Source organism: Protobothrops mucrosquamatus, unplaced genomic scaffold, assembly GCF_001527695.2.
Source record: "Protobothrops mucrosquamatus isolate PMUCROS unplaced genomic scaffold, P.Mucros_1.0 scaffold_75, whole genome shotgun sequence".
Taxonomy (NCBI): domain Eukaryota; kingdom Metazoa; phylum Chordata; class Lepidosauria; order Squamata; family Viperidae; genus Protobothrops; species Protobothrops mucrosquamatus.
Window position 1 is genome coordinate 496,268 of NW_015386151.1, and position 15,970 is coordinate 512,237.

The 15,970-nt window shown below is 36.5% G+C and overlaps 1 protein-coding gene across 2 annotated transcripts in view; it reads left to right on the top strand.

The window, feature by feature from the left end:
- The window catches only part of PDE7B (phosphodiesterase 7B), an 80,940-nt gene that overhangs the window by 20,967 nt on the left and 44,003 nt on the right, over nt 1-15,970 (top strand). Inside the window, exon 2 of one of the 2 annotated variants that reach the window (XM_029283707.1) lies at nt 12,917-12,982. The exons of the other annotated variant lie outside the window; for it this stretch is intronic. Coding sequence (XP_029139540.1) covers nt 12,917-12,982 — 66 coding nt within the window. The remainder of the gene's footprint in view (nt 1-12,916; nt 12,983-15,970) is intronic. 2 annotated transcript variants of the gene reach the window in all.

A 15,970-nucleotide genomic window follows, 5' to 3' on the forward strand; every position in this document is an offset into this window, starting at 1 on the left:
TACAAGGTCGCATATTTTCAGGTATATATTTCTAAAATGTACATTTTAAGAATTTGGACCAGTGTGACAAATATATCCATATCTGTTAGTTCCACTAATAAGTATATGCTTTTCCCCTAATGTGATTATTTCTTATGGAGAAACCACACCATGATATTCAGAAAAATACAAATACTGTAGGATAATTTTTTAATTGCACAATGGCTCAGAAATTATGAAATTGTATAGGTTCGTCTCCAAATACAAAGTGAGTCCATTTTGTTCCTTTCCTAACATGAATAAATTTAACTGCAATATACATAGAGCAGTGGTTCCCAACCTTTTCTATACCCCCGCACCGCTTCTGATATATTCTTGCACTCCTTACAAAAGTTTGAAATGACGGCAACAAATTATGCATATACACTATAATTTTGAAAAAAACACATTTTTGCATCCCCTGGAATAACGTCTCACATCCCCAGGGGATGTGGGCACCCACAGTTGGGAACCCCTGACATAGAGCATACTTGTAATCCTTCAAAGTTATCTAGGTGGAATCTGAACTGCATCCAGAAATGTGACAGCCAATCAAAACCTTTCTAACTGATAGGGACAGTAGGGGTACTTCCATCACTCCATGCTCAGCTATTGGTCAACGAAGGGCAGAGTTTGCCCCTCAGTTTCTCATTAAAAAGCATACCCCCTTTTCCTTTCGCCATAAAATAGTGCAAGTGCATTGCCTCTCCCCTGATGGCACCTCTTGGCATGAGTCTTTGCAGTTTTAGAGCTTTTATTAATTCCTGCCATTCCATCAGGTGAGTGGAGCATCCCATCTCTTCACTGACCCCACCGACTGCTTCTTGCAATACAATGGAGCAGAAGAGAGTTATACTTCCTCTGACTCTATGACAAGCACCCAGTGACATCATCGCCCAGTGAATTAATTTGCATGAATTGAACTGAACCTGTACCTAGGAATGCTCTCGCACTGCAGAGGCCACAGGAAGAGAAAAGGGAGAGAAACAGCAACCACAAAAAGCATCACAAGTTACCCTGCACAGCTGTCTTCCCAATTTGTTCCTGCCCTAGTGACTTTGACAATGTCCTTTTTTTCAATTTGTAGAAGTTATATGGCTGTATATACATTCTTGGAAATGCTTTTGGAATATTTTACTGAATAGCAATACTGAGACTTGGCTTTTTGTGTGTGTGTGTTTCTACACATTAACCAAGAATATTAGGTTCTTATGAACTTTTGCAGGAATTAATCCAGAATCTGCTACTTTTGATTCTGTGTTCTCCTATTTATTGTTTAATAATATTTTTGCAGTATTTACAAAGTGTCTAAGTACAAAGCATTCCAAAAGGAATTATAAGGAGGCAATCAACATGAAGTTACGGCCAACATGATTGGACCATAGGTTTGCAGTCAGAAAGGAAGTTTTTTGCTGAGAGAATAAGGAAAATGACTTGCTTTTTGAATAGGGCGTCCAGAAGTCCCTTCGGAACTGATTGCCGGAAGATTGAAGAGCAACATAAAAGTTGCTATGCTTTTCAACCATATAGGAAGAATATCTTTGAAAGATATAAGATGACATTAGGAGTGTAGCTGTCGCTTTGGAAAGACGATTACCGTTTCACATGATAATGTTGAATGTGGAAGAAATGACTAGCTGGAGAGCCTTAGCCAAGCAGCTGGACTTTCACATTAGTAATCAGCATGGAGTGGAATAGCAATGGAGGAAATGATATATGTGTGTGTAGGGGCACACACACACACACATACACAACCACAAACACAGAGACAGGCGATAAAGGATAGAAAAATGTCAAGCTCCAGAGGGGGAAAAAAAATACCATGTGCATTTGCAATCTGGAAACAATTTATATTAAAATGATGCTAAATTAGAAGGTTAGAAAGGGAGAGCAAGCTGTATATGATTTCTAAAATAATTTGGGTAGGGAGGGGACAAGGAAAACCAAATGAGATGTTAAAAGTTTTGCAGGGCAATTAGTAGTTGAAAGTTCTGCGGAATAGACCTCAGTTAGAAAGGCATTAAGCAATCCTCCATCAACCACATTTTGTGGGCAAGTGATACTGGAAAATATGGGGAGAACTACCAGGGCAGGAAAAATAATATTGCCATCTCTTCCTGTTAATTCAATAGAACAGCGTTCTCTCTGGGGCTTCTAATGGCTCTTTTACGCTTGCAAGAAAAGTATATTCCAATGAACAGGAGGTGCAGTATGAGGAAGTATGGTACTTACTAAATAGTGACTTTTTATTTCCTAAGATGCTAAAAGGGTTATTGGAAAATTGGAAAAAGTTGTTGGGTTATTAGAAAAAAGTAAACATATTAGTAAATTCCAAAGCCATCAAATAACTCTGGTCACAGAGATATTTCAAGATTATTTTTTTATGTCCAAAAGGTAGATGAATGTTTACTATAGAGTACACAAGAACAGTTCTAACTATTGAAGAATTATCAGATGCTTTCAATAAATATGATTTTATCATAATTTCCTGATTAGAATTTACAAATATCAGGACAGGTTAAGAATCACTTGGACTTGTGTATAAATTCATTCCTTTTCAAATCCTTTCTTAAGTGTAATCTTAGCTTCCAACTTTTATTTTTTTTATTATTATTATTATTATTATTATTATTATTATTATTATTATTATTCACATATTGATCAAATCAACTATCTAAAATGATTCAAATGTGTCATCTAATCCAGTTGCCTCGCTATTGTTGAAAATATTTCTTCAACTGTGTTTCACTTGAAAACTTCTGGTGTTCTTCCTCTGTTGTAGACAGATTCCAGATGTAGCCCTTTAAATGTGCAGTGTTCGTAACTGCTATTCTCCATTTCTTATTGCACATCTTAAATAATTTTCTGTGATGCAAAAATGAATGGCTGAATTAAAATGAAAAATCTTATTAAGAATCCTTTAGTGAAGGATATTCAAGGACCAATAAATCTCTCAATTCACCAGAAGAATAAGATTCACAAACAGGTTCACAGGCTTTAAAGAACTGACTAATAAAATTATTGACTGGAGAATCTGAGAACTAAATCCAGCCATACCCCCCAAAAAGAGAACTCACATTTCAAAATATAGATGATTGGATACTAATATAAGGCAGAATTTCACTAAACTGAATTGGGGCTGGAAGGCAGAATCCATTAAGCTTATATTTAATGCAAATCAACTAAAATAATACCTCTCGAATCTATAAGTAAACAAAAATACATCTCTATATGTTGTATTTGCAGTTTATCAAACTATAATACAAATTTGGAAACAAATTACATTTAAAATGAAAATCATAGCTCAATTCAGTTCAAAATGTAATCTGTTGAAAACTGACTGCATATAATTCATATACAACGAAAAGTGCCTACAGAGCTATAGATATTAGTTCATTTATTTTTTTAAAAAAATCATGCATATATGAAAATGGGACAAACCTGAGATATAAAAAAATCAAAAACTGGGCAAAAAAGAAAAAAGCTAAGTAAAATTCTTTTTTTTATTTGATCTTAGATTGCATTCATTATTTCAGGTGACATTCAGTGTTTTTAAACACAGAAAATAAAATTTGTTCATTGATTTGTTTAAATCTGGTATATTTGTCCTAGACTCAGTGATTATTATAGTCTTCCTGTTTTCATAACTCTTGGCCATTTTTCTCATTCTCTCTTGCCTTTCTATTTAATTATTAGACTTGTGTATCTACAACACAGGGACATGCACAATCATTTAAAGTACTATTATATACTGTATATAGTAACAATGCAGAAGTGTCTACTTTCCACATCGCTTTTCAGATGCCATCAGGAAGTGATATATCTTAGTCCAGGGGTGTCAAACTGCCAGTCCGTGGGCTGGATGCGTCACATGGAAGCCGCGCCCAGCCCATTGCTGGCAATGGCAAAACCAGCCTGATATGTTGCACAACGTCACGTGACATCGCGAGTTTGACATGTCTGTCTTAGTCTCTCCCTTTTTTCTCATAGATCTTTTAAAAACTTCACTGCATGAATGTTTCATAAAATTGCAACACAAAAAATTGTAGCTTTTTTCAAATGACTGAACAAGGAGGATCAAGGGATTTTTTTTTTCTGACCTAAGGATGAATTCTGACCTTAGGCGTGTTCTACAGCAAGGAAGGACAACCTGGAATTCCAAGGATGCAAGCAACTTTCAGACCTTTTTGTGTATATTTTTGGAGAATCCTCTGACCAAAGTTCTTGAATATGTTGACATAATTTCTGGTTTATGTTTTTGTTCCAGGAAACAATTCAAAAAAATGTAGTCTAAGCCCAAAGAGAAGAGAATGCTAAAGCATCACCCAACCATGGGAATCATGCACAGAAGATCTTGGTCTCATCACTTGGCAACATCACCCTGCCTACTCTAGCTCTTGACACCCAAAAAACATTAAGTGAAGACCCTAACCAGTATGGCCAATGAAGCAGGATAAAGACTTCCTAGTTATTTGCTGAAAGTTAGGTAACAAAGCGGGCAGAACAGCCACTGCTTAACTTTGTCCTCATGTTTCTTGACCACGTTTACTACCCAGACCTCACAAGTCTTTTACTAATATTTCTGTAGGCTCTGTGTCCCTAGAAATATTCTTTCATCTGGCTTTGCTTATGGTGAAATTACATGGTTTGGGAAAGGTCAAATTACTACAACATTGATGGGAAGTGTATCCACTATATTTAGATAGCCTGTCACGTACTCTCGTGTGCGGAAGCACACAGTATGTACAACTTCGTGATCAGCATGCGTCATTAAAACCAAATAGCAAAAATCTGCAAGTAATCAAGCTACAGAATCTAATATACAAATATTGTTTTGAAAATTCAATCTTTATTTCCACCTATATAATATGAAGTCGCTCACTTTGAGTAAACTATCAAATGTGATTGATGAATCATCATAAAATACTGCACAAGAGTGTTAGCATTGCTTGATTATTATTATTATTATTATTATTATTATTATTATTATTATTATTATTATTATTATTATTATTATTATTATTATTATTATTATTATATTTGGATTTATATCCCGCCCTTCTCCTCGTGGACTCATATGAATTAAGTGATCTGAGAACATTGTTTATTAATTTGTATTTAAAGTTACTGAAATTAATTAAGGCTTTCAGTATTGCATGAAAGATCCATGTCACTTACTGCTGAAATCTGTAATTTGGGAATAGCTGTAAAAAAGCTTCTGATATCAGAAATATATAGTAATGTATAGGTTTTTTAATTAATTGCTGAAGGGTCTATTGCAGGGGTCCCCAACCCCCAGTCCGTGGACTGGTACTGGGCCGCAGCATGCCAGCAACTGGTCCACACAAACAAGCAAAGCCCCATCCATGGGATGCAGTTAGCACACAAAACCACATACTCTCCAGTCCGTGGAAAAACCTTTCTCCACGGAACCGGTCCCTGGTGCCCAAAAGGTTGGGGACCTCTGGTCTATTGGGAGGAAGGGAACAAGAATATTTTGATGATATGATGATATTTCCATTCCTCTTCTTAAATAATGAAGTTCACCAAAGACATTTTTTTTCAGTCAGTGTCTTAGGATGCCATTGCAACTATGCCTTTGCTTCTTCATATACAGTGCTACCTTGGTAGTTGTTGTTAATTAGCTATGAGTACCAAATAAAAATGTAACCATAAGGAATAATGCAGTGAGTCACAAGGCAGCCAACACTGACAAGTTCTAGTTTATGCATTGAGTACCAAACAAATGATGAGTATCGGGACAAAATTTTCACGTCAAAATGTGTTGAGTACCAAATTTGATGAGTTTCAAAGCAGTTGAGTACCAAGGTACCACTGTAAATGCATGTAGCCTCTAGATGGTGCAACTGAAATAATGTTTAGTTTTTGTTTATTGCTTTTACAAGGGTGTAATAGAAAGTAGTATACATTTGAACCATTTGGTAACTGATACAAAGTAATGATAGCTAGCCAATACATGAAATCTTGAGGAAGGAATAGATAGAAAACAAGATATAGAACACTTTTAGCAAGGCTAAATTTTTCCTCGATATAAAAAGTATTCAGCCTCTATGAAATTAGCATTCACATTTGCCACTAATATGGATGGGTTAAGGAGGTTGTGTGCATAGTGCACTATGTTTCATTTTGCCTGCAAAAGAAGTGAGAGGATAAAAGATGCCTGTGTATGCACAAACTGTGGTGCTTTATACACAATTCCTGCTAACACTGTAGAGCTGTGAATGTAAGGCATATTAGTTCAATGTTGAATATTCAGACTCCATTTAAAGTTTGTCAGTTGGAGCTGTAGTTTGAAACTTTGGAGAAGTCCTTTGATTTCATGCTTTTTTGCTTTGTGTAGCTTTTAGGTTGTGCTGTTGTTTTTTAAATTAAACACTCTGCATTTGGTTGGTTTGTTAAACTTTGGGGTTGTGCCCTCTATCTTTGCTCTTATAGCTTGTTGACACTTTAAAAGATGTATTTAAAAATGTGATGAGTTCTGTGTTGATTTGTGTACTCTTTGTGTACCTTTTCTGACCTGTACATGGGGACATGATGGAACTGTTGCTGAGCTTTGCTCAGTGTTTGGTTCTGTTGATGAGATTTCAGGAGGGTTTTGTTTGCTAGTTGTGGAGCTGAGGGCAAATACTATATTTTCCTTTACTTTTAGTGGGTCTTTTGCTATTTTGTTAGGATATTTTCCTTCTTTATGCAAGAATAGAAGACAGAAGTGTTTTGATGTAATTAAAAAGCATACCAAATACAAGGCCTGAACTTGCTAAGTACTGAGATGGTTGCTTATTCTGAGCAGCCACTGCCCAACTACTGTAAAATTGGCCATGATGTTGATGAAGATGAATGATCATATAGGAAAGGAAATAAATAGCACAGCAAATACACTTTCAACCCGATTCACTTCTGTACAAGTTAGAAAACGTTAATCGAAAAGAATACAGTTGAAATTATTTTGTCCAGTTGATTAGCTGAACATCTAAGTATTTACTTAAAGAAATGAGAAAAAACTTTGATTGAGAAGAGCAGAGGCATTCTGATTTTCTGCTTCTATTTCAACTATTGCCTACAAGGATTTAATATTTTGAGCATGTTTTAAAATCATCCTTTGGATCTTTTTTTTTCCCCTGTGAGTTGGGTAGCTGGTTTTATTAAACCAAATCTGTCACCCCGGACTATTCTTGGCGCCCTCAGTTACAAATAAAGTAGCAAGGGGCTTGCTGTAATTTCACATTGTTTTCAGGGCTCAAACATTTCAAACGTTTCAAATATTTCTCATCAGAATGCAGTTTGAAGCAAAACTCATATCCTTAACAAAGAATTTTGGCAGGTTAAACGTTGGCTTATCTTGTAATATTTTCTCTGTTTTCCTACTTTATTAGAGCAGAATAATTCATCAACTGACTTACATTTAGATGTTCTTTATCTTCTTAGTCCTAACTTTTTTTTTTTTTTTTGCTTTATACTTTCCATTTGACTTCTGTAGATCTGTTAGTTTGATCTCTGTGTCATGCTTTCAGGAACAATTGAGGTTTCCTTTGTCTGCTAGATTTCCAGTCTCCGATATATTCCTTATAACCATATTGTGTACCATAAAAATAAACCAGGATAGAAAGAGCTTCGGAGAGTTGAAAGCTATTTCTCTTTCCAATTCCAGGCAGTTATGTCAGGTTGCTCTCTTTGATTGGTTTGTTTTTGACTATCATGTCAATTTGTAATAAAAAAGCATCCTTCCATTGTTGAACTCTATACACTATATATATATATATATATTACTCAGACCTGGTTAGGCAGACTGGGACAAATTGCTCTAATTCAGAGCAACATTAGCATCAGCAGGGGGATCAAGTGATATGTAATGTATATAAACTGAATTGTCAAATTTTCTACCTCCAGCTAGACTTAACAATCTGCGAGGCAGTTTTGAAGCATTGTTCATTGTTTGGGGCTAGAAAAACAGAACAGGGTTCTTGTGTTACTCAGTCTGCAGTCTCTGTTCTGTATGTGTGTAGTTTCAAGTCAGTTTTGACTCCTGGCAACTTGTCTGAACAAAACCCTGCAATTTTCTTGAGATTTCAGAAGTGGTTTGCCCTTATCTCCTTCCTAGGCTGAGATAGAGGGACTGGCCCAAGGTCACCTAGCTCTTGACCCAGGTGAGACTGGAACTCACAATCTGCTGGTTTCTAACTTGATGCCTTAACCACTATGCTAAACCTAGTCTCTGTTGTTATGTGTATCTAGATATAATGGCTCTTGAAGACAAATAGTACCTCTTACATAGCAATGGAATGGACAAAGAGGACCAACTAAGGACTTAATAACTGCCATGACAACATAATATGTTACAATCCCAATCCATATGGAAGTGTATACTTTTGATAGGCTTTTTGCTGCAGTTTAACTTCAGAATGAGCTAGAAGTAGTAGATTATCCCTTTGACATGACTGGATGATCTCTTTTACCAAGGCTTTTGGCTCAATTTAATGTTACTAGCTATTTTAAATAGGGTATGCTTTAATGTATTGTGGCATTGCTTTATAAACTGATAATATCATGATTTCTATATGGGACTAGATTTTGTTCATCAGTTGTTATCTTCTGATAGCAAGTATGTGCTTACACACAGAGAGAACCTTAGAACAAACTGAAAAGTGGATAATAAAATCACAAAATGCAAAGAGTACAAACCTTAATAATTCAGCTTAAAGTTATACTTAAACTACGTCACATCTGTGAGCATTTATAAGAGCAAGATCAAGCATTCTCTTTACTGAACAAAACTCACTGCTTATAAACAGTAACTTAAAGTTGTCCAATGGCAAAAAAAGAGTCTGTTAATCAACAAGTGGAAATGATTTCTTAGTCACCAAACCTGGCTGATTATGGTAAACAACATCTACTTAGCAGAAGATATTTCCAAGATGAAAGGAAGCTCCAACATCCTGCTTTGTACACAGAAGACATTGGGCCTTCTCCAGTAGACAGACATTCATTAAGTATTAGAGGAATTATTTCTAACAGTAATTCCCGGTCAGACTCCAGTGACTCAATTCTTAAGTGTTTTCTTTTAAGAGGATATTTTTCCAGACTTCTGGAAATCTACCACCAAATATTTATGTCACACCTTAGGCATTAGTTTTCAACACATCTTGCGGATCGTTAATTAAGGTTTGCAAAATACCACAAAATTGCAAGCATTCCTTTGAAATAAGAAAGAATGCATACGCTGTGGGAGTAAATGAAAGCAGGGGGAGGTTACCTTAAAGGCACTGTTAAATCAGAAGTTATAAGTAGTGATGTTTGGCTGCAAAGAATTTTTCAAGATTGGAGTTATAATAATAATAATACTAGTAAAGTTGGAAGGGACTTTGGATGTCATCTAGTCCAACCCCCTGCTCAGGCAGGAAACCTTATACCATTTCGGACAAATGGCTGTCCAGTCTCTTCTTAAAAACCTCCAGTGTTGGAGCATTCACTGCTTCTGGAGGCAGGTTTTTCCACTGGTTAATTGTTCTAACTGTCAGGATGTTTTTCTTTAGTTCTAGGTTGCTTCTTTCTTTGATTAGTTTCCATCCGTTGCTTCTTGTCCTGCCTTCAGGCGCTTTGGAAAATAGCTTGACTCCCTCTTCTTTGTGGCAGCCCCTGAGATATTGGAACACTGCTACCATGTCCCCCCTCGTCCTTCTCTTCATTAAACTAGACATACCCAATTCCAGTAGCCATTCCTTATATGCTTTAGCCTCCAGTCCCCTAATCATCTTTGTTGCTCTTCTCTGTACTCTTTCTAGAGTCGCAACATCTTTTTTACATCGCGGTGACCAAAACTGGATGCAGTATTCCAGGTGTGGCCTTACCAAGGCATTGTAAAGTGGTATTAACACTTCACGTGATCTTGATTCTATCCCTCTGTTAATGCAGCCTAGCACTGTGTTGGCTTTTTTTGGCAGCTGCAGCACACTGTTGGCTTGCACATATCCTTCCTGCAACTAATTGCCCCTCCCTGCAACATTCTTCTAGAACAAGCCAAATATTATTTAAGTTCCCAAATAGTCTCTTTATTTAAGCATGATTTTATAAAAAGAGTAGAACAACAACAAAATCAGCTGACATGATCCTGAAGTCAGGAATACCTGCATCATCAGAGTCTTAACAGGGAACGTGGAAGGAGAAAAGAGTTATTGAGCTAGCTTCAATTCATTCAGCAGTGGTTTGGGGTGATGGTCAAGATTGCTCCAAAAACTTTTTAACTGAAAAATGGACAAACAATGACTCAACCAGCATTTTTGAAAATTATAAATATAAAAATATAGAGTTGATCTGGACTTCATCTTTTAAATATAATCAGTTTTCCTACTTCCCCCTCCTCTTGTTTTCCTATTTCTTCCCTTTAAGTTGTCCTAGTATATATCATCAGAGCCAATTTGTGTTAAAGGCGGAGAGCTACAGACTATGTACTCTAGTCTTGACTTGGATTACTTTGGCCGATTCACTAGTTGATATGTGGCTTCTAGCATGTCAAATACAAAGGCCAAAGCATTGTACATGTCTGCTATGCACTATATACTCATAAACACACTACAGAAGTTTCTTGAAAGTTAATATTTGTCTTCCAATCTTTTTTTTTCTTCTATTGAATCATGTCCAGTTCTCAGAGACTGCCTGAATAAGTTCCTGCAGTTTTCCCGCAAAGTATTTCAGAAGTGGTTTGCCAGAGTGAATGGCCCAAGGTTAGCAATAGCACCTAGACTTATATACTGCTTCACAGTGCTTAACAACCCTCTCTAAGCGGTTTATAGAGTCAGCATATTGTCCCCAACAGTCTGGGTCTTCATTTTACCCACTTCGAAAGGATGGAAGCCTGAGTCAACCTTGAGTCGGTCAGGATCAAACTCCAGACTGTGGGCAGAGTTAGCCTGCAATAGTGCATTCTAACCACTGTGCTACCATGGCTGCACCATGGTTACCCATTTGGCTTCATACCCAAGGTGGGACTAGAATTGATCGGCCTCCCACTTTCTAACCCGATGCCTTAAAAACTGCACCAAACTGGCTTTCCTTCCAATCTTGCATTTTATGAAAAAGGGGGCTTGTATATAATTTGAATAATACCATTTCAAGAGATCTCTTTGTGCGTCATTGTTTCATATACAAAGTTTTAAGGGTCACTGTGATCCATTATTTTCTCTTTCTGGGGGGCTGGGTGTAGATGGAGCAGTATCCCTAAGGATATATTTAATGGAAAATAATAATGCATGTGTTTGATAAAAGATTGTGTAAAGCCTGGTCATGAACGATTCCTTGTAAAAGATCAAAGAAAATTGCTACACCCAAATTCCTAAATCTCTCTAAACACATGGGAGAGGGCATATGACTGATCTTGACATTCTGTGTAGTTCTTTATGTAAACCTAGCAGTTTCCCCTTCCCACAACAGCTCCCAGTGTATTATCCCACGTGGTTCCATCCATGGTGGATGACATGCAAGTTGTTGAGGATGAGTTCAAAGTGCTGGAAGGATCCATTCTTTTGCTTACTCTCTTCTTTATATTATAGTTCCATTTTTTTGTTTCCCTCTCAGCTATGGGCTGCCTGGGAAAAAGACTGATATGGCCAGAAGTCTTAACTGTTTATTTCCAACATGCTTTAAAATTAGTCTGAAGGAGGTATGAAGTTAGGCCAAGGGCTAAATGTTTGCACATCCCTGCTTTAGGGTATTGTGGAAAAAATATGGCATTATAATTTTTAAAAAGAAATGACCACTATTGTATGTAGGGCTTTTTTTTGTCATAGAACGCCCAGAACAGAGTTCTGGCACCTTTTTTGGATGGAACCTTGTAGGGTAGGCAAGGCGGGTTGTATGACGTGTGTGAGTTCCAGCACCTTTTTTTTTTTTTTAGAAAAAAAGCACTGATTGTATGTTCAGTGAAGGGGTGTGCGTTTCATTGCTAAAAGGACAGTATATTGATATTTCTTCCATGAGGAGTGGCTCAGATCCAGCAACAGAAAATACACAAGAGTTTCTTAAAAATGAATTTGTACAAATTGTTGCTTCCCTGACTTCTTTGTGACTTCCCACACCAACAAACTTTTACTCCTAATTTTTTTTTCATTGCACAAGATATATTCATAGTCCGTGGGGTTTTGTCTAAGCAGGAGATAAGCATCCATCCTTTTTGCAGCAAAGTAATCCTTCCATTATTGACTTCTTGTCTTTTATCTCTTATTTTTTCTTTGACAACAAAGACAATTTATAGAACGTGATCCTTTTAAGCATGATTTTTTTTTTTGTCAAAGAAATAAGAGGCAATGTAATTGGAGTCCAGGAGAGAACAGGATTTTCTTAGCAATCTGTGACAGCTGTAATATAATTTAAATTATTATTAAAAGAACGCAATTATAAAGACACCCACCTCCCATAGATTTTCACACAAAAGAGAGATGTTAAATCTGCTCTACAGTTTCAGAGCATCTGATTATATCTTATTTCTTGTTCACATGACAAGCCATTTTAAAGAGGGCACAATAACCACAACATGTAAAAGAACATCGTGTTCCAGGCATCACAATTTAAATTTCTCTCTCCCTCTTATACAACAGTCATGCTGTAACTTTTATAACTGCAATATTCTTGGTTGGTATATGACTTTTCTCCAGCTGTTTAAAACAGTGCTAGGCACGGTGTTACAATCATTCCAATAAGAGTAAACTATAGGTAAATATTTATTTTGTTGGCTTTCTACACTAATGGTACTACTTTATATTACTTTCCTGAACTAACAGTACTTTAGATCTGAATCAATGGCTCCCAAAAGATTCTACTAATGCAGTTTCCTGCAAACCCTATTTTCTACCTCGCCATTTCACACTCTTAACTTTTCCTTTTGTAGATCAGATGATCCTCTTAAGTGTTGCTGAACTGAAAGTCCAAGCAATCCCACGCAATCTGGTTCATGGTAAGAGACGATGGGAGTTACAAAACCTTTTGTACTACCAAGTGGCCGGTCCTCAAAGATTTCGTGGGGCTGTATGGTTGGTGGAGTCAAAGCCAGTACTAGGTGATCCCTCTGGAAAACAGTGTTCAGTTTGTAGACAGGTGATGAAGTTTGGAACATTGCAAGATATAATAGGGGTGTCCTGCTCCCATTCATGTAGGTCAGCGGTTCCCAACCTTTTCTATACCCCATACCCCTAGAACGCTTCTGATATATTCTTGCACCCCTTACAAAAGTTCGAAATAACGGCAACGAATTATGCATATACACTATAATTTTGAAAACCCAAGGTTTTTCACCGCCTGGAATATTGTCTCGCACTGCCAGGGAGTGCGAGCACCCCCGGTTGGGAACCCCTGATGTAGGTTGTATGAAATTCAGTTGAGAACCTTAGAAATTCAGTTGAGAACCTTAGAGAAGAAGGTTTTTTAACATCTTCCATGGAAAGCTTTAAATTTATCTTTTCCCTAACGTAGGGAAAATATGTTTGATTTTATCTCCCACAGTCTCCCAGCCACCATGTCAAATGAGAGGTCAGCCAACATGTCACCCCTACAGACCAAGAAATCAATTCCACAGGAAGGCTAAAACTGCTTTTATTAAGATTGGCTATAATATCAGAACCTTGAAATTCTGATTATGGTGTACCTTCTTCTCCTCCTCCCTCTCCTCCCTCTTATATTCCAGTGAATTAGCACTTCTGATGGGGTCTCATTGCTTTGGACTTAAAAATGTTTCCGCCCTTTTTATCTGAATAACAGTTGTGGCATATTTCCATCAGAGCCATATGCCTTACTCTCTATAGCAGCATGATAATTAACTAAGCTGACTGGAAGATTATGGAAGTTGAAATCCAATCCATCTGAAGGCTGAATTATATGAAACTGCAAAGATTATATTCCAGACAGTAATGGGGACTGAGATAGTCTGATAGAATTTCAGAGAGATACAGCAGGAAATTATCAGTCTTCTGATCTAACATAAATTAAATTCCTTGATATTATTTTATTATTGCACATAACGCCTTTTAAGCCAAACATGTATTTCTTACGGCATGTGGAAGTAACAGCACAAACCCAGAAAAAGCGCAGTTTCTTTAAACAGCAGGTGCGACATAAGGACTCAGAATTACCAGTTCCCCTTTGAATCTGTGTCTCTGTCCACCCTCTAATAAACAAGAGTCCAATCAATGACAAATGGAAGAATACCATTGTCCTAATCTCGTCAAAAATTGGTTTCTGCACAGGGATCTCTGGATCTAGCTTTATCGCTTCGAATATTTTTCATAAATTAGCTTTCCTAAAGTAGACATCATTGTAACTGACTTTTTTCTTTTAAATGTATGATTTCCTCAATTAGATAGGGGAAGATAGGACAGGAAAGGAAATCAGGAAAGTAGGTGCAACAGTGAGAAGTTTTTTCCCCCTGATCACTGCATCAGGAAAAGGATGACATCAAAGGATGTCAGGAAGCAGGCAATTGTTTTGAAGACAGGACCATCATCCCACCAGCATCACATTCTTAGTTTATATTACAGTGGGATTCTTCCTTTACTTTACTTGGTAGAGAAGAACCAGAGTTAAAAAAAAATAGTGAAGCTTTGATTCCCTTGCCTAGCATATAGCTATAGCAGCAGATAACTGAAATGTTTTTGAATAGGTAGGCCTATGTTATGTCTTCTAAACTGACTGTAAACTATTATTCTGCATCACAAATACCTGACTGCTATTGAGTCTTACCTAAGACCAAACTAAACAAAATGTCGGCAGTGCTCAATAAGATCTTCTGTTTGAAAACTTTGTTTGCTTTTATGGGGCACTGTCACAGGCATATGGAGGTCAGGGGGAAAAGCCTAAATCATGACACTTGGTTCATGCCATCAGGCAAGACAATGATGCATACCTTGTAGAAAAGCAATTATGTATACCAAAATTATGCATACATTTCACATTTTTCCAGATTCTAAAATAATTCTCTAATTTTGTTCAATGTTGCACAGTTATTGTATGTACTTTTACACATTTTAATTGGCAAGCTGTTGGCTTATGTAAGGTGGGATCACAGTTTCAGAGATCCAGCACAGAAGCATCTATTGGTTAAATTGCTTCCAGAACTGCAGAGTAATTCCCTCTCAATATTTTAAACTATCTATCCATTTTGCATAAACATCCAGTCTTAAAAAAGAAAAAAAAATAACATAGTCACAAGAATACCTATTATCTGGAATGGAATAAAATGCAGAGATATGATTACAGGATTTTCCTGCCAAAACAAATACCGTTACTGGTTTTTTTTTCTTCAACTCTGACCTGTGTCTTATGAAGTACGGGCAATCAGGGCAACAAAATAATTGGAAAAATATTTGGCATTGTACAAATAGCATGAGGATGTGATGAGTTAAGGGCTGCAATTGATATGTTTTCTTTGCACATAGTTGCCAGAAAAACCTTGACCAGAGACTACTTTGTTTTGGAATTCAAAGTGGTGTATGAAAAAGTAAAAATTCAGCCACAAAATCTCTGGTTATTATTATTTTTTTGCTTACATAAGACGTGAAGAGTATTGGGGAATATTATAGTGCAACTAAGTGCATGTTGAATAAATGCTTAAAGCAATTCTTGGGTTAATACAGAAGTTTCAGACAATTTACAAAAAAGAGAAATGTGTCTTCTACTACATTCCTGATGCATAAAATTATTAAATTAATGTAAAAAGGAAACACAACAAATAATGATAAAAGAGTCGATGTCCATCCAAGGATTACTGTATATATAATAATTTTTGTGTGCTTTAGTACAAAGAAAATAAGTCTAAACACAGTCTTTAAGTAGAATATGATTGATTTGTCTAAATACATGTTATTTCTCTTTTGTGGAGCTGTGTTTGATTAAGGAAAAAAACCCTATTTTATACTTCTAGTTTAAATGTGTTCCTTTGTGTTAAGTAGAT